A 23,985-nucleotide genomic window follows, 5' to 3' on the forward strand; every position below is an offset into this window, starting at 1 on the left:
CAAGTATCTGAGAAATTCAGGGCTGACCAAAAGTTAAAGCATGTTATTAATGGCATTTCCTAAATGCTTCTTAAATGCTGACAAGCTCAGGGCATCAATCATCTCTCTAGGAATCCTGTTCCAGTGTTTGACCACCTTYTCAGTAAAGAAACTTCCTAATGTCCATTTTAAACCTCTCCTGGTGCAGCTTTGAGCCATTCCCATAGGATACCATGTATGAAAAACCAAAAGAGYATGATTTGGGCTCTGGAGAATTCTTCTGAGTTATCATTTTTACATTATTTATAACTGTTACATATTATAAACCACCACCAAACTGTGATCATGTGAACTCTGAATATTCATTTATATTGCAAAGATATGTTACATGGGAGAAAAGCTGCAGTCAGTGTGTGGAATATGTGCACTACATGTGAAATAAATTATGATGTCAGGCTGAGGGCAGCATGACTGAAGTGTCTTGGTGAGTCACTGTTTGATTATTGATATAAAATGTAGGCATAGGGAAACATGACTTTCTTTGAACAAGGACTTAAAATGCGTTAGGAGCACAACTGTGTACATGACATCATTACTTCTAGCATTAATAAATTTTGTCTTGATGTACTCAGATCAAAATCAGTTAGATATTCAAAACTAAGATGAACTTTGTTGTTTGAGACATGGATGACAGAGTATCTTTGTATAAACATTTATATTTAATACTGTAGGATTCATTCACTTTAGAGAAGGGCTGTGTTTTTATTAGAAACTATAAAAAGTTATAGTGTGGATTTTAAAAAATGCTTACATGCAATTAAAGAACCCTAGAAAGCTTGAGCATTTTTTCACAGAGTAGGTGAAATGTTACCTCATTAAAATTAAAAGCATGTTGTCTTATTCAGTCTATCTTACACTACCTTTAAAACTTAGGCCTTGTTATATAGATGGAAAATAAATGCCACACTAGGTAATGAAAGAAAATGTGTGTGAGACATACTGGCAATGCAGAACTGAAGCTTGGCCATAGTATTTTTGTACAAAAATCAGTGTGCTGTGTTTAAAAGAAAGACAGTAAGTGGCAATCCAGGCCCTTGATGAGAAAAAAAAAAAGTGAGAATTCATGCATTTCCATTTTAAGTTTCATCTCTAGGCCTTGCATGATACCTTAGGCTATRAATGGGAAATCTTGAGACTGCACAGCAGAGAAAGAAAATACTCAAAAGTCCCCAGCCTAATTCATAACACAGGGATAAATACTTGTGCATGATAATTCATCTTGACAGCAGATCCAAATCAGACAGAAACATTCTTCTAAGAAAGTAGACAGTGATTAAAGAAGGMTAAAAGGGGAGTAAAATCCTGCAACTTTTTCAACTATTGAGGTTGAAACCGTTGAAATTTACAGGATCTAATTCTAAAGCTCAATCCAACTGACAGAATTCTCTGAGGTGCAAAAATCCAGCCCATTTGTGACAGSTGGCCTGCTGCCAAAATCTTACTCMTCACAGATTATTCACTTCTGCCCAGGGCAATTATATTTTCTCTGCTGGAAACTAAGTATAACACAATTCTGMTATAACAGTAGGATCTTTACAGGAAACAAAAAAATATGTGGTTCTGTTAATATAGAAAGCAGTGAAGTAAGAAAGTCATTACCCGAAATGTTTTATTAATATTGTCAARAGAGAGGAAACCCCATGCAATACACAGAATTCTGGGTTTTTTTATATGATATTAAATTATGTTGTTGAAGACTGATTTCCATAAGCACAAACTGGGGGAGGAACAATGACAGATGGGTGAACCCCAGAAACTTAATCAGAAAAATAGAATCTTGACTTGACATCCCTCCAGGCCATTAGAAGATGATGATGAAGGCCTTGTCTGGGTATGAAATATATTGAGATGGGTCACACGGAGAAGCTCTCTCTGGCTAAGATGGATTACTGCCTACAGGGCATGAGATTCAGTAGGGAATGCCTAAGGAAAAGCAGTTTGGGATTGTGGGAGATTTATAATATTAGGAGGCTTTTCTGAGAAGGATCAAAGGGAAGGAGAAGGAAGGATCAAAGTGGACTGGAGAGGAACAAGCATGGATAACAGAGTAAGAAGAGGATGAAAGTGGAAAAGGCAATATATGCTCAGACTCATTGCATGGTCCTGTGGATATGGAACTGCAGCAGCCTCACCTCTACTGGGCTTCTGGATTCAGCAATTCATAATGTATATTGCTATCAGGCTGASAAATTCTTAATGAATGTTAAGAGAGCCATTCCTGAACTGATTTCTATTCCCTTTTAATCACTACAAGCTGAACTTCTTAGAGGAAGAACAGAGAATCAGGCAGTTTTGTCATTTTCTCATTAACTATTGACTAAGTTCTAACCATATTTTGTAATTTCCGAAGACACACAGATTTTTTGATGAGTAGTTTCAAGACAGTTAATAATCACTTAGGAAAATTACTAGGGGAGATAGAGTCCTGTCCTTTGGATTTATTGAAAACTGCAACAGTGCTGGCTGATTTAATGAAAACAATCTCTATTCTGTAACATCCAYGAGGAATGACACACAGAAATGAAGAATGACACACAGAAATGGGCCTGAATCAGTGAAGATAGTAAGAAAAAGTAATTTTTCTAGATGCTGAATGTAAAAAGGAAATCAAAACTGGAAAGTCTCCATAAAAACCCAAAACACTAAATGATTGAAACACATAATTAGATAAATAGAAGTCAAATGACACACGCTTTCACCTTGTTCAGCAGCACCTAGAGACTGATCTTCCTCTGGCATCAGTGGTTCTTCCATTTCTTCTCTGTAAATAAAAGTTTATTTGTCTTAAGACCTTTATAAATATTACTGAAACAAGTTGCAGATATATTAAATGTAAAGATGAGGAAATATAATTTGGGTTGTAAAAAATAAAAATCATATATATGTTAGTATCTAAACCGTTATTGTCTCACTGCATTAAAAGGTTGAACTAATGAAAGGCTAATGAAAATGCATTTAAAAAGAGATTTTTCTGCCACCACATACACTAATATAAATGAAATATTCCTCAAAGATAACACATATTGCATTATTTCCCATACATCATAACCAGTCTTAGTGTACTGCTTTAGTTAATTTGTGTTAATAAAYATACTGACACCTTTAACACAAGTTGAGGCTAGCATTTTCTTGTGCTCAATTTATATATTCTGACATCTGGAATATTTTACCCTGCTTCATCTTCTTTGTTTTCTAATGCTTCATCTGTTGGTCTTTCATTTCTCTCTGCTAARTATGCTCTGCGTAGTATACACGCTCCTGCAGTACAATCACATAACAGTAATGACTTTATTGCATCTGTATAAAACTAAACTTATTGGGTTCCAAACACTATTTAATAAATTACAGACAACTTTTTTAAAAGTGAACAAAAAGCATATATACAATTGAAATGTTACTATACTGTTAATTTCTACAGTTTTAAAGCTTTTTTTTTCAATTTCATGCATTTAATAAACTAAATCTGGGATATTGGAATGTTCTGAAGGTTATAAAGGGAGAATTGAAAGGATTTATAATTTCATATATCATGTGTTACTCTGACATTTATTTTATTTGCAAGTGTACCAAGAATGCTATGAAGAAGCAAATGAAAAACATTCAAATAAAGATATAAACRACGTACACATCTCCACCACTACAGCTGACAGAAATGAGGCATATGCTGTTCCTTCTAGGAATTCTCCTGACATATTTACTTGGGCAAACAGATTTATGATATGAGGCTGTGTGGCTGAAACCCTTTTTCATCAGTGGACTTAATGATGGTTTAGATTAGGTCAGGGAACAGCTTACAAAGTAATGACTAAAATGCGGTGAAAATGTAAATTCCACAACTATATGATTATTTGAATGACAGAAATGGGTAGGAATCAAAYAGTCAACACAATTGTGCAAATAAAAATAATGAAGTGAAACAAAATAGCTAAATTCAAGGGAAGGTATCCATAAGCAAAAAGCTACATTTTTTTAGGCAATTTTTATGCTACCAAGAGTATAAAATAGATTGTTCAGATTAGAGCAAGCAATGGAGAGCTAGGTTTTGAGAACCAGTGGAAATGGCAGAGGTGTATATTGCAGGAAGGAAGCACCATATTTGCAAGGCTCTAGAGAGGCCTTAACTTGAAAGCCTCTGCTGTGAATTCCCAAATTCTTCCCTTCAGGAAAGAAAGAGAAAAAAAGAAGTTACTAATGAAATAAGAAATCTGCTCTGAGTAAACTGTGTAACCTTGATTCTCTCATGCTGATTTTCATATTTAAGGACAAGAATTCGAAAATTTCTCTGGACTGATTCCAATGTTGGGCATCTACTGAGCTTTCTTAAACTACATATTAAATAGACCTATCACGCCTATTTTGAATGGACGTTGTTGAACAGGTAATGATCAAACATTGCCAAAGGACAATTAAACTTGTGGTGTGGTATGATTCAAGCAGATATAAGACATGAAGACATGGTTTGACAGGCAAACTTTTAACAGCATATGAATCTGTTCACTTATTCATGGCTGGCGCCAACCTTCCTTCCAGCTTGAAAGAATAAAGTAAAAACCCCTTACTCTGAATTCATGGATACTAAACTGTGGTATTAATCTGGGTAAGAAGTTACTAATTTTTTTGATCGCAGAATGGAGAACAGGCCGCACCTGCATACAGGTATTTCACCCCCTGCCTTTTCTCTCAAGCTGAGAAATTTCAGACCTGTAATGTGATTTTGCAAATTGGAAAACCAAGGCAGAGAAATTTGACTACATTGCAAGGTGGTTGCTAGCCAGCCAAAGAATGCAAAAATCTGAAACTAAAAACTGGTATTTACCACTGGTTGTAAATAGGAAAATTTGAAATTTGATTATAAATAGGAGGAATTTGTTTTACTGCTATAGCAAAGCATTCCCATTTTCAATTCTGTGTAATTCCCTTACTCCACATTGTAAGAAATCTCGTTGATTCCTTTTTTAGACCCCTGAAGCTTTATAAATGATACGTATCAACTAGTTTTTCTCATAATATACAGATATCAACAGGGTAAAAAAAAAGAAAACATGAAGATGCATTAGGGTGCATTTACTAACCATCATTCACTGTATTCTTCAGACAGACAACAGTATCAGGTAGAAGTTCTTTCTCTGATAAAGCTGCCCAGTGATCTGCTGACAGAGGGTAGTTATCCACTACCCACCCTCCTTTTTCTGAAGCACCAGGAAACCTGTCTTTGTTTGTCTTCATAAGCTGTTAAAAATGTCAGGTTCAGGAATATAGAAAAGATTTAAGTCTGTCAGCTGTACTAAAAAGATTGCACAATACAAAATGATTTTCTAAAAGTTATGATTTTTCCTTATTGTAATTTCTGGTCAGTAAAATGACATTTTTAACTTTACATGGCTGAATGAAATTAAAAACACTTGTAACAAAGAGAGCCTAATATGACAGTGATTTTTTAAGCTTGCCTATAAAGAATWTAGACTTCAGTTTCGATAGCTATACACCATTGGACAAATTTAAATTTAAGATCTGAGAATAAACTTTCATAAACAAACTCTTTTCAAACTCTTATATCTGGACTTTAATAGTGACAAAGAACATAAGAATAAAGCATACAATTACCCCTCAGATAATTCTCCCAGCCTTTAACGATTTGTAGCTCAGGTAATTTTCAAGACATACATAATTTCTGTATGTGTGTGTGAATATACACACATATAGTCCTCAACAGATATGCCTTTTATGACCTTCTTCAGTCTCTCCTCAATCCTATGCAAGCTTTAAGGCTATGTAATATAAACTAAACAGATCAAACAGGAAAATTAAGAACATATATGGATAATGTATAAACTGTTAAGTTGCTCTTAGGAAAAAAGTGTTTGCCACACACTACTTGTAATCTTACCTCTGCAATAGCATCCTCCAGTATTTCAGCATGTATTTGAGGTGACGTAACATCACTTTTCATGGCTTCTTCTACTATGGCCTGAACTTCTGGATCGTCAGCAGTTACCTCTGGTATTTGTAACAATATAATTTTTTTAAAAGCACTTCACAACGAAATTAGAAATTATTTCAATTGGAAATCMGAAATCAAATAAAGCATTAAATCATTACTCAAGCACAGCAGTCATTTAAAGCAATACCACACAATTGCACTGAGAAAGAAATGAACACCAGGTTCTGAATGCAAATCTAGAGAGTGTTTCATAAACCTAAGTTCTATGATCTCCTATTATTAAAAACTCAACCTTTTTAACTGTATAGCATTTTCTACCTCTAAGTTAAGTATCATATGTTTCAATATGAAGAGAATGACATTTCTGTAGTAGAAGAATCAGGCACTTGCAGCACTCAAGAATTTCCTTTGATTTGATTTCTCTTTGATTCCTAATCAAAAGGTGGACCACATTAATTTTAAAATCAATACAAATGTTAGATCAAGAAAGTGCACTTTAAACAATCAAGAAGCCTGCATTCCCTAGATGTACAGAATATTCACATTGGACCCACATTTTTTATTAATTGCTGGCACAACTATAATTATTTAAAAGTTTTTTAAGGATCACTCACAATTGACATGTTAATTTGATAAAATCTGGTGAAGAACTGTTTTAGCCAACTACAGTATCTACTATGAGTACAATTTGRAAAAAAGGTCATATTTATTTTCTGTAATTATGTCAGGATTTTGCAATGATTGTATTGATACTTTTAAAATGCACAAATGTATAATTTTATGAGGTTATTTTTTTGAAGTTACAATGTCCCTGAAAAAGGCACAGCATCTTAATAATTTCCATTATGCAAAAAAACTCAATGCAGCCCAAACTCAAATATCTCATTATTGATTAAAAAATTCTGAAACAATATTTTATGCTATAAAAAGATTTGTAAGGGAAAATAAACCTATGTTTGTGCTTCAGTTTTGCAATAAAATTGCCTGAGCTCTCCAAAGTTATTAATTAGGATTAATTTCTCATTAATCCTAATAGGATCTCAATCCCTGTCCTCAAAAGCCAGGAGTCTGGAATGTGACAGGGTTTAACTGTTCTAATTTTGGTGTCACAGCTTACCATTATTCTTCCTGCAATGCCAATGATATTTTTATCACTGTCAGCACTTGTTTGGTGGCACTAGAGGAATATTCTGACCTCTTGTTAGATGTATCTACCCATGAGAAAGCCAAACATGGTGATTCCTTGCTGAGGTGAGCAAGGCAAAATGGCCTGATTGTCCACTGGACCCATGACTAGAGCCAAGTAAGTGTAAAAAGGCAATTCTTACTCAACAGAGCATTTTCATTTCAAAAGAAATCATTTTGACAAGCCTGCATTAACCTTTCTGGGGGGRAAAAAATACAAATTTTGTTTAAAAGACATTGTTTTCCCCTTTTCAAAATATTTATGGAATTCATCAAGCTGCAGAAATCTAGGTGGCTTAAGAAGTCTAAATGTGACCAGAGCTGGAGCAACTTATGGATGTGCCATCTGTGACAGCATACTTGGAAAGCAGCTCCAAAGTGAAAAATCTGTAGATTGTGGATTCACATCAGTCCAGCTGAGAAACTGCTTTCTTAAGGAGTATTTTATTTTTGCAGAGATTTAACTTGTCAGAGAGTCATCAAAATAAAATGTTTTCAACCAGTATCAGTCACAACCAATTTCTTTTTTCAGCTCAGAGTTCAGAAAACTCTCTTACATAGCCCTCAAATTCAAAGGATTTGTGTATATATATGTGTGTGTAAAAAATACTAAGTTTTACTGAGCTATTCCCTTCACTGCCATATTGTTTGAATTAATATTTAATACACAGAAATAATGAAAACTTCTGCAACTTTTTCTAAGTCGACGTCATGGAAGCTGTTTCAATTAAATAATGTAAAGCAAATAAGACAGTTTCAAAGACCATGGAACAGTTTATTCACCTGATTCTTCCAATTGTTCTTCTAATTCCAATCTATTTTTCACTGCTGCTATAGCCTTTTCTACTGCACGCTTTTGGAATTCCTCAGGGTTTTCTTCTTTTGACTCTTTATATTGTTGAATGAGTTGGTCCATATCAAGAACCTAGTGAAATGATTTGAAAAAATACAGATATCACCAAAGACAAAGATAGCATCTGATCCAACTTCTATAAAATGAAACTATTTTGAAAAAACTCTCAAAATTGCAGAAAAAATGACATATAATTCAAGTGCAGGGTTCRGGTTTTCTGAAAAAGACATTATTTTTAACTTGCATTTATATTTAATTATCTTGTATGCAAAAGTTATTCATAATATTCTAATACTAAGACAACTGGAACAGAAGAGGGTATATAAAAGTATTTTTGATCTGGAGCTACTTTTATAAAAATGAATTTCACTAAAATCCTTGTTTCCTCTGTAATCCCTACATTTGCAATGTGAATGTTAATAACACATAAATAWGCTTAACTGATTCCCAAGCCTTAGCTGATGCCCTTGTACCAAAGACATTTATGAACCTACCTTTCCTTTATAATTTTGTGCAATTGCATTACAAGTAGTTGTTCTTCCAGATAATGGAGGACCAAACACAAATACTTTACAAGGAGGAACTGGCATTGGAGGTAAGAGGTAAGGCCGTGGATTCAACATAAATTTTTTCAATGCCTCTTGAGATGACAGTACATACATTTTACCTAGAAAACTTACAAAAGAAGAGAAGCTAAGAGATATAGACAGTTATCTCATAAAATAGATACAAAAATTAAGAGTGTCAAATTCACTAACCTGACAGCAAACTCTGGGCTTCCCATTACAATGTCCCCTTCCTTTAGAGCCACAGGGCACGCTTGTCCCCACCTGCTTCTGCGCCATCGATATCTGGGCGCTATCAGATTGCAAGATGACAGAGCCCGGAAAAGTTCATCCTGTTTATTAAAACAGCAATAGCAACAAGTGTAATTTTTGTTTGAAGTTACATATGACTTTTTAATAGACTTTCTAAAAACCTTTYGATGGAAAATAAGCAAACTTAAAAAGAAAACCACATCATCATTTTTAGAATATTTTTTAAAAATCATATATTTCAGAACCATAAGATAATTCAAAAGAGAAAGTACTTCATTTTTGAGGATTATTTAAAAGAAGTAGTACTTCAAATAGCTCCTGTAGGCTTTACTTATTATTTTCAGAAGTTTGAAATTAAAAAGAGCCATTTATTGAAGACAAAAGAAAATGGTCAAGATTTCTTTTAAAAGGGATGAAAAAAGACACCATGATCTGTGTCAGGGAATAACAATGTCAGAATATCTATTTTAGGCATGCAGAAATACCTTATGATATAAGTAAATTTAACAGCCTTTTTACAGAATGTGAATAGTGAGTGAATCCTAAAGTCATGGTGACTCTAAATTCAGAACAGTACAGACAAGTGCTGGCTGTGACRAACTGCAGAAGAACTTCCAGAACCTACAAACCTAGGCATTAAAATAGCAGTTTTACACAGAAAATTCTGACTTTTCACTGACTGTCACTAGTCAGAAATAATTCCTCTGTGAAACCATTTTGTCAATGCACAAGAGCAGTCAGAATACAAACCTGAATATTAGGAATGCTGAGCAAAGAGAAAATAGACAATAAGGGTTTATGTTTTAATTGTTTAAATATTGCCCTCATCTTTACTGCAATCTGCCTCCCACTGCCTTAAACTCAGAAAGAACACAGTAAAATGGAAGAAGTTCCAGAAAAAGGTAATATAACTGATCAATCCCACAAAAAGATTGTCAAGTAAGAAGGAATAAAATTATATAGACTGGGATTCTTCAGTATAGCTACATAAGAGCAGGGCAGAAGTCTGAAATCATGAGTTATTAGAGARTAGATATAGAGAACAGAACTAGTCTTCTGCATATAAACTGGAGGACACACAGCTAAAAGGCTGCAGGTTCAACACCAAGGGAAGCAAATTTCTACAAAGTAATGTTCAGTTAAGATGCAGAACTCTTTGCCCTGAATACTGTGGCTACTAAAAGCTTACACACAAACTAAAAGCAACACACAAAATAATTAAATAGTAAGTGCAGATGAYGTTTGACATAGAAAATCTTTCACTTGTAAATTTGTTGAGAACTGAGAAAACAGAAAAGTGAAGGGAGGGGTATTTCTCTGAAAATGTGGGGTTTCCCTGTTACAGTTCCATGCATAKATTCAATATTTTGTTTAAGAAATAGGAAAGATGATCGCAACTAAATATAGGTGACAACATTCATGCAAAGACTTCTAGTTCTCAATCTTATTTGGAAAGGACACAAGTCATAATCGCCCTGATTCAGCAAATATCAGCACTAATGTGTCATTTCTAATTAATTACAGGAAAATAGAATGAATGTGATTTCAGTAATGCCTAATATTGCCAGATTTGGATTAGCATGTTGTTTCTTATTCAGGAAAAGAGTAGACTGAGTTAAGAATCAGTTGCTGAGACTGTTATCCTTTGGCTAAAGTTTCTTCATTTCCTTGGAAGGAATTAATTCTTCCTCTATTGCTAAAACAACCATTTTGTTCAAAGTTTTATCAAAATCATCACCTTWTTTTTAAGTAGTGACAGATTTTTTTTTTTATTTTCATACTTTTTAAGTGGATTTCAGCCCCAGTGTTATGTTAAATTCTCATTTCTGAAAGGTCAAGGCTTAAAAAATGCCCTTACTGAATGGTAAAATAAACTGGTTGCTGTGAAACAAAGTTGTTACAATATAAGCTTACAGCAGAAAAAAAAAAATTTCTAGTTATTACACTTTAGAAAAGCATGCTTACATCTTCCTTTCCTTCTAGCATGTCATCTTGTTCACTTTGAAGYCTGGTTATAGGAGCTGCATTTTGAACTTCCATAGACTGAAGTCGGCCTACRACTGCCTGAAGAGAAAAGAATTCTTGATTTAGTACCAATCAAAGCTGCTTTTGCCATCTGAAGGGGGCCCTTAAAGTATATGTAAAATTGTAACTTAATATTTATATAATGGCTACATATACACTAAGGCCCCGTTTCTAGCTCAGACTCATGCTAGTTATTGAGCTGAGTTTTAATAAGCTATTTGGTAGGTACAGGCAGTGCAAAATGCCAAATCACAGCCTTCATATCCTTATTATGCAGTGAATCCCAAGCCTTCTAAAGGATTAGGCTGTGAATGTTCCCCAAAGGCGGTGCAAGTATTCAGATAAGCTCAAATCAGAAAAAGAGGCAAATCTCTTCAGGAAATCAGATTATGCACATTCAGAAGCAATACAACTTTGGCTAGTTTATTTTAAAAGGTATTTCAACCAAGTGCCTACCAATGAGAATTAGATGGTATTACATTTATTTGAAGTATTTCCTGAATGTAATCTTGATTGAAAGCAATTGTTCTTGAAATGAAAAAGCAAATTCTGTCATGCTTGGGCTAGCTTTATAATAGGTCTTTGCCTTACTTGTAGGTAAAACAGTTGGAATCATAACATAATTTGATTGCATTTACTATAAATTTTGTGTTCTAATGTTCACAAACAGATCATAAATGAGAAAATTGTATGTTCTAATGCTGAAAAGTTACTTGTTTTTTTTTCCCCATAGGACCACTCTTGGTAGTAGAATTAAGCATAAACTGAAATAATTAACTTACAGAATTATAATAATGCAATTTGTTTCAAACAACAGGGGAGAAAATGCAGGAGAAGTTCACTTCTTACCTTAYCAAATACAATCTCCTACTTAATTTTCAACCCCATTCTCTAGGTTCTGATTTGAAGCAACTTTTGCTATGAGGCAGAGGGTAAGACTATTTATCATCAAAATTTAGCCCCGTAGGTTTTTTAACAGGGAGAACAAGTTGCTWTGTTACAGGCTAAAAATCTGGACACAAGCACTCAGCAGAATTCTCACAAGAATCAAAGAGCTTCTATTATATTGCAGAACAATATCAAAATATTAAAAATCCTATTCCATTTTATAATATATATATTATTTTAGACACAAGCATAAAATAAGCCAATTCCGTAAATACATCAAACTGAAGATATTTTAATTTCTCATTATATTTTACATTAATACACATCAGAAAAAGCACTGAAATCAGAACATAAACGTTTGCAGCCTGCCTGAGAATATTCTCATGTGACATATATGCAAGCATGGGGGTAGAGCAATGAATCTTACAATTAACAGAGGAAGAAAGGCAAGTATTTAAAAAATCATGTTTTCTAATGTAAATGAATGAGTTTTAAACACAACTGAAAATTTTTCCAACAGGAAAATGATCCACAGAATTGAGTAATTATTTCCTAGTGGACATTAATTTACCTGGTGCATGGTTTACTTACCTCAAAGACAACGTCTGGTTGCTGATTTCCATCCACTTCAATAAGATATCGACAATCCTGCTCAGTCAATAACTCCTATTTAAGAACAAAGGCATACTTGTCAACTGAGTATAGCTAAGCAGATGATGACATTGAAACTCATTCTGTTCCTATACATACCAAAGTCTGGACTCCTGGGGACTTCAGAAAAATCAAAAGTAATTGTACTAATGGCTTATAAAATCTTCTGGAGAAAAACTTTTATTTGATGACAGATAAATATAGAGATAATTCCAAAACTGGGCTTACAATAGGTTCAGAAGGTATCTTAGATGTCTTAGCTCAAAGAGAGCTAAAAAATATCAAGATACAATAACATTCTGTGTATTAATTCAACTTTTAATTGTCTAACTACCTTCATTCATCCCTGGGAAATGATAACAATATCAATTTATACATTTCTTGGAAATGCCAGTAATTTTTTCTTATTTTCTTATTCATATTTTAAATTTTCAGACCAGCAAATAAGGTCTCAGGCTAAAACAAACATCCCACGTAGGTTGCTAATTACTCTCTCTGAGGTCTGAGAACACTCACTCCAATCCTGACAAATGCTGGTCTAACCTCAGGCCTAAAAAAGCCTAATGAAGGTGACTTGGCAGGTAATCTGTTCCACTTCTTCACTACATTTATGGTCAGAGCTCATATCCTGAGTCATCTCATCATCTAGTCTGTCTTCTGTTCTGTAAATTAAATCATCTGTCCTATCTGTGGYAGAAATAATACTAATTAGAAATAATTGGAGATAGTAACTAATCAATTCTTTCTAATACTCTTCTAAAGAGAGGATAATACTTTATATTTCTTTTATATATGATGGTCTTACAGTCTTATTAGCACATCCATAGTATTCGAGTTTTTACAACAGCATCTCATTTATTGACTCAGTTTTGACTAGCTAAATCCCCACAGATTGCAGATKGTCTGAAGTACTCAGGTTTAGACAATTATTTCATATGTGGTAGTGTTTAGATAATAATTTCATATATTGTAGTTTTTCATTAGTTTCCTTCCTCACTGCAGTATTTAACATTTATTTCAGGTCAAAAATTCAATCCCAACAATTTATCAATAAATCAAAGTATGTCCTCCAAAGTTCATTTTACCTATCTCCCTATCAGTGCAAACTGCACACCTTATAAGCTTTTTGTTTCAATTTCAATTTCATCATCTCATCATTTTGCCAATGGCAAAACCCTATGTTCTTTTAATGTTTTAGTGACCACCAAGCACCTTCACCAATACATTCATCACTAGTGAATCCTACGTGAACCCTGCCAACTGGGGGTTCCATACCAGTGGAATGTGTTGAAACTGCTGAAGTTTGGTGTACATCCTAAAGTAATTTAATCTAAACAACTTTCCATTAGTTTGCTTATGAGAAATCTATGTGGGATTGTAAAGATTAAAGATAACACTTTTTTTCCCCTTCACAGGAGTAAGAGGATTGTTACTCTAGCAAGAACCTTACACCAGTTTTACACAATTTTATYCATAGGTTTAACTAACCCATAGGGAAATCAAAAGGTGTAAACACTAATTGTCAAGTGGGCATCAAACAAGAGGATTTTGCAGTTGTTTGTATCAGAAGATTAAAAAAAAAAAGAAAAAGAACAAAAGAAAATAATAAATTATTGCTTTGGACCTGATCTGNAAGAAGACATGCAGTAAAACCATGCTCCTGAAGACAACAGGGCAGGAAAATGTCACAGCTGMAAAAATTAAATAAGTGATAAAACAAACTGATGGGCTAATTACTGAGTATATATCTGCAGACAATGAAGCAGGTGAGGAGGGGAATCTATTGGAGTGGAAGACAATGGATGCAGATTMCTTATGGGATTGCATTCTGAAATTTAGATAGATAGAAAAATAAAAAAAATAGATTTAGACAGCATCTGTGGTGGCAGGTATGGTTTCACTTTTAAAACTCAGTGGATTACTTTATCTTGACTCCAGAGTAGAAAAAACATCTACTTTGTATCATGGATTTCAGAATAAATTTCAGAACTTGGGGATATGTTGTATCATGACCACCGCAATACAATAAATCTCAAACTAAAATAAATAATCAAAACAGTGCAATTTATTTTAAAAATCTTTTGTTATCCATAATCATATCACTTTACTTTTTCTTACTTCTAAAGGATGAAGCAGCATATCCTTGTATAATCCAATTCTTTTCTCTGCATTTTCAAGAGAATCTTCAGGCCTATGCACTACTTCATGAAAATATTCTAATTTCTTACGCTGACCTCCTGGAGTCTGCAAAACAAAATTTCAATGTACAGAAATAATGTATCAAAATAATTTTTGTTTTTACTCAAATTTAAACAAAGTAGCTTTGCAAAGTATTGCAAGGAGTATTAGTCCACTAATGGCTGACCAGGATCCTATCTGATGAAGTGTACTTTCTATGAATTGAGAGCAATGTGCCTAGAACTTGCACTGTTAAGTCTTTGTCCCCTAATATAAAAATTTGACCTGAATTCAAAATTAATATCTGAAATTTGAATATTAATGTGAAAAAAAAAAGAAAATCCATTTGTAGTTGTGTAACACCRAAACCAGAAAACAAGGGAATGTCCCCTAAATACTAGTAAAAGGTGCTACAATAAACAAAAATTAAGAACTCTTATTTGTCTAGATCAAGAAACAATGTAGAGTCACCCTTCTCTTCCTGATACATGCTTTTAATTTATGGCAAGACAGACAGATCGGTGACTCTTGAGTTAAAGACTGAGTCCAGGTTAAGCTATACAATGATCAACATTTGCTGTCATTTAAACCTACTGTTTAGGTATCACCCCACATCTCTTATAGTAGGGTAGAAACAGGATTAAGATTAAAGTTGAGCAAAATAAATCCATAACATAGTGTGGTGATAGTTTAGAAGACCAGAATTTGTTCTGTTTTGTCTAAAGTACATTGCAATGTTTTGCACTTTCAGGAATTAGCAATATTTACATCTTCTTCTTCYTGCTSTTCATCTTCTTCCTCCTCTTCTTCATCCTGATTTTCTCTCTTACGTTTCTCAATAGGTTTAGGATCCCACTGGCTCCTCTGATATAGCTCTCCTGAATCAGGATGTTGCCTTTGTCCTGATATTCTTTGGCATAAATCATAATCTGGACACTAGCAAGGAAAAATTAAAATGAAATCATGTGTTTATTGTAGTGCTATAACATCGTTTTCTTAGAGACACAAAATTTCTCTAAATTGGTCTACTATYAACAGTATTTCATTATTGCTGCAGKTATCTAGAATCTGCCTTCTTCCTTTCTTTTTGATCTAACRAAAATAGTTATAATTCTGACATATCTGTGAAAACAGCTTCAATCCACTGAAATCAAAGGCGAAGTTATTTCTTTGACTTYGGGGCAAGGATTTTTAATGTRYATTTAGTCTCAGTYCTTTTCCCAGAGGAGATGATRTTACTAYATGAAGTCAAGRATTTAATTTTTCTTTCYAGTGTAGTWAGTGTCACTCTTCTATTTGTATTGTTGCACATGAAACTATACAACATATATTCTCAACAACYGGGATTGCTCACTACTAGCAAATACGTAAGATTGCTCACTACTTAAAACAAAGACTGACTTTTTAAAAAAATCAAATCTRCCTGAAAARSAGCACAAAAATATGTTTCTTTGATWATTTAGGATCTTTCTGAGAACACAGAAAAAAAGTTTGAGGTAGGCATTCACAAAATTTCATTATGCACGTTCAAGCAAATTAAGTCTTAAAAGGATGGGATTAAAACAAACACAGAATTAAATTTGCAAAGTGATAGAATAGGTCCATACCCTGAGCATSTGACAAAACACATAGATATGACAACTAGAATCAAAATCATAATGAGAGTGGAGCACACCACCAGAGGCCAACTATTCATAGCTGTCTCACCAGCTCATTCTGCACATTCAAAGTAAAAGACAAAAATAATCTAGCTGATTATAAGTAAAACATTGCCAGAGGAAGGGCCTGAAATATGACTATATATGTGGTTATTTTGCCTGCATGGAGTCCAGCAGAATTTGGTGTGGGCCAGTCAGAATCCTCCCCAGTGAATAGCCGGGCACAATCTGGAAAAGGGCACAGACCTTGGGCCTTTCCCAATGGGCAATTTGGGCACTACCACCGCATTCTGACTAACAAGACACCTTCGCAGTGTCTGGCCAAAACAGCTGGRCTGACATCTGAAGACTCCCTCTTGCCTTGTTGTCTTTACCAATACAGACATAGCAAGTCCATTCTTTGAAGTTACATTGAGAAAGTCCTCTAAATCCCACACTAACAACAAATTATGTTTCTCTGGATATATCAGATACATCACATCACTGCTCATTAAGAAATTGATATCTGTAAACAAGATGAATTAATAATGAAGCAGTTTCACAATTAGTGACTGAAAAAATAAAACAATTTGCTCTCTAACTTCCACATGTGAGTAGTATCTTCCTGTATTACATGAGTGGCAGATGTACATGTGTCCCAAATCCCACAATAATAATGTAATTCAAAGTTGTTTTTTTCTTGAAAACCTGTATCTTCTACTTGGTAGAGGTGCAAACAGACATTGGCTGTTGAAGTTTCAGGACATGTTCATTGTTTTCTCTGAGCAATGCATATAATGGAAAGTGAAATTCTCTTCCAATATAAAAGAGAACAATTTATCATTCCTCAATAAATTCTATACTCAAGTTCACAAAGGAAAATATTATATTTGGCATACATAGGATACGAATCTACTAACAACTAGGAAAAATACTGGGAAGTTACTGAAGATGATGTTACCTTAATGTTAATCAAGACATCCGGTTTTAATTTTAGGTTCTTTATTTTCTCTATTTGCTGTGGTACAGTCATGTATTCCTCTGAGAGAGAAGGGAATCCAGTGAGAACATAACCTGCCAAAAGGTTGAACATACTTTAGAGGGTTTGTCAATTGCAGAGTTAGTTATACTCATCTCCTCTAAACAATATATGTAGTGGTACAATTTTAAACCACATGACATAACACTGATAAGAAAAAAGGCACCTTTTTCTGCTTCAGATGAAACACAGACAAAAAAAATGTTCTCAGCTTTATAGAGTACTTTCAACATTTAACTCATTTAAAAACATGTAGACACCAAGACCTTACTCCAGCTGCCCAGCTCAGACATCGTAGTCACAAGTCACAAGCTTTCAGTGACCATTTTTGGCACCAGAGCACTTTATAAAAGGCACTGCAAAAAGTAGCCACTCTATGATTTAAAGCCTTTAAACTAGGAGTTTAGGCTTTTTATACAACATTTAAGTGGTTTTGGAGATGAGTTCTAGCTGTTAGTAAAAATAGTGAGGATGCTGGTTATTCTATTCCTTGCTGCTTTGGGGCATTTGTAATGCAGAAAGYGTCTTGGCTACAAGAACCAAACTTTACTGAACTCCACAGTCATGTTTACAGTCTCCAGGACCTCTGTGCTCCTCTGTAATACACATATCATCAGACTGACTCAAGAAGGGGAGCTCCAATAACACAGATGCCTCTTCATGCCTTCACTGAAGTCCTAAAATATGGATTAAGAGACTGGCACTTCTGCTGCTACCTCTTCCAGAATTTTTTTGAGGCCACCCTCTTTTTTCTTTCTGATTTCTCTCTCTTTAATACTGCATTAACAGCCTATTTCCACTGGATAAGGCTGGGTATTTGCAAAACTTTTGAGTCTTGGACTAGAGAAGGAACAAAATCCTGCCTCTCCCCTATAATGGAAATTTAAAATAAAAGTCAGAACAAGAGAAAGAAACTAAAAAAAAAAATCCTTTTACTTCCTTTCCTCTTAGCAGTACATTGGTTTTCTCTTCAGGAAAGCAAGTTCAGACAAGTAGAAAGATCTGCAGCACTTGTCTCGACATCCTCAATTAACATAATCTTTCCCCGAATAGAAGAATTATAGCCACTACTATTACTATTSTCATCAGTCTTACCATGTCACAAAATGCAAAGGGAATAAATAATGCTTTAAGAGGAAGAAAAAGCCATAATACTTTGCATTTTCAATAATGTTTTCCTTCTTTTTCAATACTTGAAACTTTTAAAATATTTTTGCTGATGGGTTTTTGTTACGTTTTTGTTATACAAGTATTGAAGAATACAGTATCTGTATTTTAAATCCTAAAATTCTTCTAAACTGATAATATTGTCTAATAAGAGTCATATCAACAATTAAATTATGGGGAAATTATTTTCTCAAAATTAACACAACATAGGACTGGTATGACAATTTCTGATCTTTCATATTGGTAAATTAATCCCTAACCACATTTCCAGTTTATTGATATTACACAACCTGAAGAGCACAAGAAAAAGCTAATATTATATTTAAGCACCAATGGATGTAAAATGGATGTAAAATTATAGTTAGTGCATTATAAGAAGTATAGGCTATAAATACACTTACCAAAATGAGCAACTTCTGGTGACTCAATCTTTTGCAGAATCATTTCTGTAACCAGTTCCTCAGGAACACTTTCACCTCGATAAAGAAATTCTTGACACTAAGGTAAAATGCAAAACAAAGGCTTATATAGTATGTGTTTGTTAACAATATGATGAAAATTATTAGAAGATTAGACCTTTACCTTAACTCCATATTCTGTTTCTTGTTGAATATTCATCTGAATTACTTCTGCAGCTAAGGAAGCATATCAAACATAAGAAAATTAAAATAATTAATATATTTTCTAATCAGACATGTACATGTATATACATACATACRTATACACATAGGAGGATGTATGTGTGCTCCAAGTAACCAGACTATTTTTGAATGGACAGCCATTATATTTATGGCCATTATAACATTTTGCTCATCCAGAACCTGGTGCTTTATGGCAAGGTCTGGGTAGGTGTTTCTCCCTACAATTTAACTCTGTATATACTACACAAAATGCACAACAGGAGTTTTGCAGGATTATTTGAACTATTGATTTAAAWTAAATCAGCATTAATATCTTGTAATCCAGAGATAAGAATTTGAGCTCAATCACTTTCTTAATTAAAAAAACAAGATTTAGAAGAATTGTTTAGACACACAAACCATCTACTTTAAGAAMAGTGTCAACCATCACATTCAAAGAACGCCTTATGTCTCTGTGGACAGTGACATAATGCTAGAATGACCCTGGAAGTTTCTCACAGTTCTGTATGAATTAAATAATCAGACATTTAGCAGAAGTTTTCAAGAATGTCTCTAAAGGYTCTATTACTAATAAATTAGGCTAGGGAAAGGTCCTAAAGCCAGGTGTCTCATGCCTACACCTCTATTATCTTTCTTCTCAAAATACAATGKCTGTTTTCGAATTGTTCCTACTAGGGATGATGACTGCTACACATCCTACCTTTCATACTACAAATACATTTGGGAGAACAGTATTTGCCACGGGCCCAAACTAAGACAGAGAATGTACTAATAAACAATACAGACAACTGCACATCACCAATCTGTGTGCACCTGGGTCCTGTTTTATTCTTGAGTATTGACCTATTAACTGGATAAATTAATAGAAAGTATTATGTCAAATTAAAAAGACTGTGAACAAACATCTTTCCTATTTAATAATATTCTATCTTGATTTATTTTTAACACAGCAGAGGACAGGTATTGATACACTGGAGCAAGTTCAATGGAGGACACCAAAACCATCAGAAAAGTCAAACAAACTAGAAGAGGCCAAAAGAACTGGCCTTRTTCACCCTGGAGAAAACCAGACAGCTCTTACTGCTGTCTAAAACTACTTACTAGGAGGTCACAAAGACAGAACCATGGTCATCACAGAAGTGCAGTTAGGACAGGAGGCAACAGACACAAATAGGAACATGAGAAATTTCAATGGGGTAATTAGGAAGCAATTTTTGATCAAGAAAATAGMCAAATATTGCAAAGTGTTTCTCTGAAGGAGGTGGAGTTTCCATCCTTGCAGATATTCCAGACAACTGAGCAACCTACTCTAGCTGACCTTGCTCTGAGAGGAAGGTTGGACTCAATCACCTCTGGAAGTCCTTTCTGAATAAATTATTAACGTTTATGTAAGTTGATTTTCTTTGTTTCTTTCTTTTTTGAAGTAGAAAATAAAATAGGTTTACTGTTTGAAAAATGAGCGTGTACACGTGTGGGTACACTAGCCAAAAGAAGATTAGAAGAAATACTGTGAACAAAATAAGAAAAGAATAAATAATTCCCTGAGTCTACTAGAAATAAGGCTTAAAAATGCAGTAACTGAAACTTAGATCRCTCACTAAGAAAAACTTTCTAATAGCAAAGACTGTTACAGAGATAAAATGCCTAAAAATTTTTTAAAGTAAATTTGATGAACATTTGTCAGCACTGGYTTAAATACATTCAAACAGAGTGGACTGGCTTAAGTACATTCCTAAGGCCCCTTCTGATTTTGGTCAGATCAATTTTTTGGACCAGGTATTAATTTTTTTTTGTTATACAATACCATGAATTAAGAATTTGATCTATACCTAAGTCAAAATTGAATTTTACCGTGTTAAAATTTCTAATCTTCAAAAGAAGATAAAGATACTTCATTTGATAAATAACTCTTTCCTGGAGTACATCCCCTTGTATTGGACACTGCACAAACAGAAAGACCCTCTTTTTTTTCATGGTCTCTGGAATCGAATGAATTGCCTCTGTGTGAACATGAAGGTTCACATGAATCACCTTACAGGATTTGGAATAGAATTTGATTACAATGAAAAAAACCCGCATTTTTTAAGCCTTTTGATAACTAAAAGGGCACTATCAGCAATTTTGTTTCTGGTAAAATGTTACTTGGTTCTTATCAGAAGTCTTTGCTGGAATCAGAAACATGCCCTCTGAATTACAGGGAACAGTGAGGGTATTCCAAACCAAAAGTTATTGTGAAGCCAATGCAATGTTACAAATATAACATATGTTTACCTTCTATGAAAATGCAATTCCATCTCTGTGCTAGTTTCCTAGCTAACGTTTTCTTTCCAGAACCCTTAAAATGAAAAATACACTTTTAAAAGAAAAACAGACCGAACAAAACCAAACATGTAACACAATAAAGAATATGATAAAAACAATAAAAATCTACCATTGGGACTGGTGCCTCTGATTTATGCGTTGGGAAAACACAAAACATACCTTTTAATACCATCCTCTACTTTATATTGCCTATAATATATTGCTACCGTCTCTGTAGCTAATTATCTCCAAAATAATTATACTGAGTTTGTTTCTGAGCAATTCCATGTAAAACTCAGCTATAATTTGACCACAAATTCCTACGAGAAACTCCTTAGGAGTAACATTTATTATCTTCAGCCTCAAAGCAAATTATAATGCAAACTTACTCAACCCTTTCTGAATAGGATACATACGGATAATATTKTTTGACTAAGACAACAAATGCTTAAAAGCTGCCCTTGTTAGTCTACAAATCTTTATCATTTACATAAATACAGAGGAACTCATAACCAGGAGTTATGAGACCTCTACGAGTATGACTATCTGAATGGGATTTTGCAAAACTCATCATCTTCCACCTTTAGATTATGCCCATTTTTAGAAGASCATATAAAAAGACCTGTTTTGACAGCTTGTTTTCCTTGATAAATTTTTTGATTAAAAATAACAAAGCCCCACAAATAAATTAYATTTTTAGTTAAGATCATATCAACAAACACTCCAGCTTACTCATTCCTTACGTCTTACAGGTGTGATGAAAATACATGTATTTGGCTCTGCTTTAATGACACTATGTTTTCAATTTAAAAAATACATCGTAAATAGGATGGGCGCTCTGCACATCAGCCATATATGTAAAAGATATTATCATAAAAATASACAATTTAATTCCCTGCTTTCCTGGTAAGGCCTGTACAATTTCAACCCTTTACTATATTAATGTCAAGCATCTACTGAAGGTAATGGGTGACAATATGAGAAATTGTTTGTACTGCCCTTCAATCAGCATTTCACAGTGGTTTGTGCTATAAATGTAAAGTTACCTTTTTCACGTAAGGTAAAAAATYTGATGTTCATTTAAAACTAGATGAGCTAGTTCACTGTAGTCTTCTATTGAAATCTGTGCTCTCTTACAAGTGCATATAACCATCATGAGTTATAAGGCAAACTTGCACCAAAAAAAAAGAACTCCCTTCAGCAAACTGAGGCACTAATGCAAAACCATATTTGGGGAAAAGAAAAAGAAATCTGAGAAGYTTAAGATTACAAAACATCAAATTTTTCTAAGTTAAGTAGGCCACAAATTATTTAAGAGAKTCCTTGAATTATAGTTAAAATGTAATACAAATCCTTTTATCAGGACACCTTGGTGGATTCTGAATGTTTTCAAATATATAGTATAGAACTGAGTCATAGTTTTAATATTAAGATATGTAATATCTCATTGCATGTATGTAAGTCAATACATCAGGTTATTTTACACCAATTTATATCTTTAATCTGTCATTAAAAATTGAAATATTTTAATAGCATTGTTCTGATTTTGGCTGGGGTAGAGTCAATTTTCCTCACAGTAGCTAGTGTGGGGCTGTGTTTTGAATTTGTGTTCAAAAAAACCTGTTGATAGTATTGAGATGTTTCTGTTACTGCTGATCAGGGCWTACACARWGCTAAGGCCTTGCCTGYTTACCATACTGAGAGTGAGGGTGCATGGGAAGTTGGGAGAGAACACAGCTGGGCCAGCTGAACCCTGACTGACACAAATATTCCAGAGCRTTTGGCATCATGCTCAGCGTGTAAAGCAGTGGAAGAAGAAAGAATGGGATGTGCTTTGGGAGTGATAAGTGCTTGTCTTCCCAAATCAACATTACGCGTGACGGAGACCTGCTTTYCTGGGGATGGCTGAACATCTGCCTGCCCATAAGAAGTGGTGAATGAATTCCTTGCTTTGCTCTRCTCATGAGCATGGCTTTTGTCAAGTTTTATCGCTTTTACCCTTCTGATTCTCTGTCCCATGCCACAAGGGCGAGGGGACAGTGTGGAGTTTGGTTGCTGGCTGGGGTTAAACCACCATAAAAATAAAAACAATCCAGCTGTCAGCATGAAAAGAGAAGAAATGTTTTGAGGCAATATATAATTTCTAAGTACAGTAATGACATTTTTAATTGCAATCGACTGGTCACTCAAAGCAAGAATTGGTCCCATTAAATGAGACCAGAATCTTTACCATCCTCTGCAGCATTTGAAGAGTGGCAAAGGTAGAAAAGTAGGTATTTGATCCTCTTGGTAGCATTGTTAAACTAATGTTTTGACAGGAAAAGTAAATTTTTTAGAAGAATATCTGAAGAAAAAACTTCTATCAGACATCTTACTGGCTTTCCCATGACAACTAAGCATGCAGGCTTGGACAACAGAAAGGATCTTTCAGCTTCATCTTCATCAAAGATGTCTGTAAAGGGCTGAGCTTGCTTTTCCTTTTGCAAAGCCATTGGTTTTCCAAAACTGGAAGGGAAAAAAGGGCTTGTTATAAAGTACAGTAGTTACCTGTGTAAAATGTCCTTAAAATGGAACTGAATTACAAGGTGAATGGATTTGTAAAAAAAAAAAAAAAAAAAAAAA

General features: G+C 34.1%; 1 protein-coding gene across 1 annotated transcript in view; it reads right to left on the reverse strand.

Annotated features, from left to right (window-relative positions):
• Positions 1-23,865, reverse strand: part of AK9 (adenylate kinase 9) — a 53,963-nt gene extending 30,098 nt beyond the window's left edge. Inside the window, exons 1-16 of the mRNA XM_057390166.1 lie at positions 23,739-23,865; positions 21,334-21,397; positions 19,004-19,056; positions 18,823-18,919; positions 17,177-17,289; positions 15,347-15,514; positions 14,519-14,644; positions 12,341-12,415; positions 10,802-10,900; positions 8,777-8,916; positions 8,513-8,693; positions 7,949-8,090; positions 5,927-6,036; positions 5,112-5,268; positions 3,210-3,297; positions 2,739-2,800 (exon numbers count right to left, since the gene is read on the reverse strand). Of these exons, the coding sequence (XP_057246149.1) occupies positions 2,739-2,800; positions 3,210-3,297; positions 5,112-5,268; positions 5,927-6,036; positions 7,949-8,090; positions 8,513-8,693; positions 8,777-8,916; positions 10,802-10,900; positions 12,341-12,415; positions 14,519-14,644; positions 15,347-15,514; positions 17,177-17,289; positions 18,823-18,919; positions 19,004-19,056; positions 21,334-21,397; positions 23,739-23,855 (1,792 nt within the window). The 5' untranslated portion in view covers positions 23,856-23,865. The remainder of the gene's footprint in view (positions 1-2,738; positions 2,801-3,209; positions 3,298-5,111; positions 5,269-5,926; positions 6,037-7,948; positions 8,091-8,512; positions 8,694-8,776; positions 8,917-10,801; positions 10,901-12,340; positions 12,416-14,518; positions 14,645-15,346; positions 15,515-17,176; positions 17,290-18,822; positions 18,920-19,003; positions 19,057-21,333; positions 21,398-23,738) is intronic.
• Between the last annotated feature and the right edge of the window lie 120 nt (positions 23,866-23,985).

The sequence above is a fragment of the Malurus melanocephalus genome, unplaced genomic scaffold (genome assembly GCF_030028575.1).
Source record: "Malurus melanocephalus ecotype Western Australia unplaced genomic scaffold, MMel_1.1 scaffold_23, whole genome shotgun sequence".
Taxonomy (NCBI): Eukaryota; Metazoa; Chordata; class Aves; order Passeriformes; family Maluridae; genus Malurus; species Malurus melanocephalus.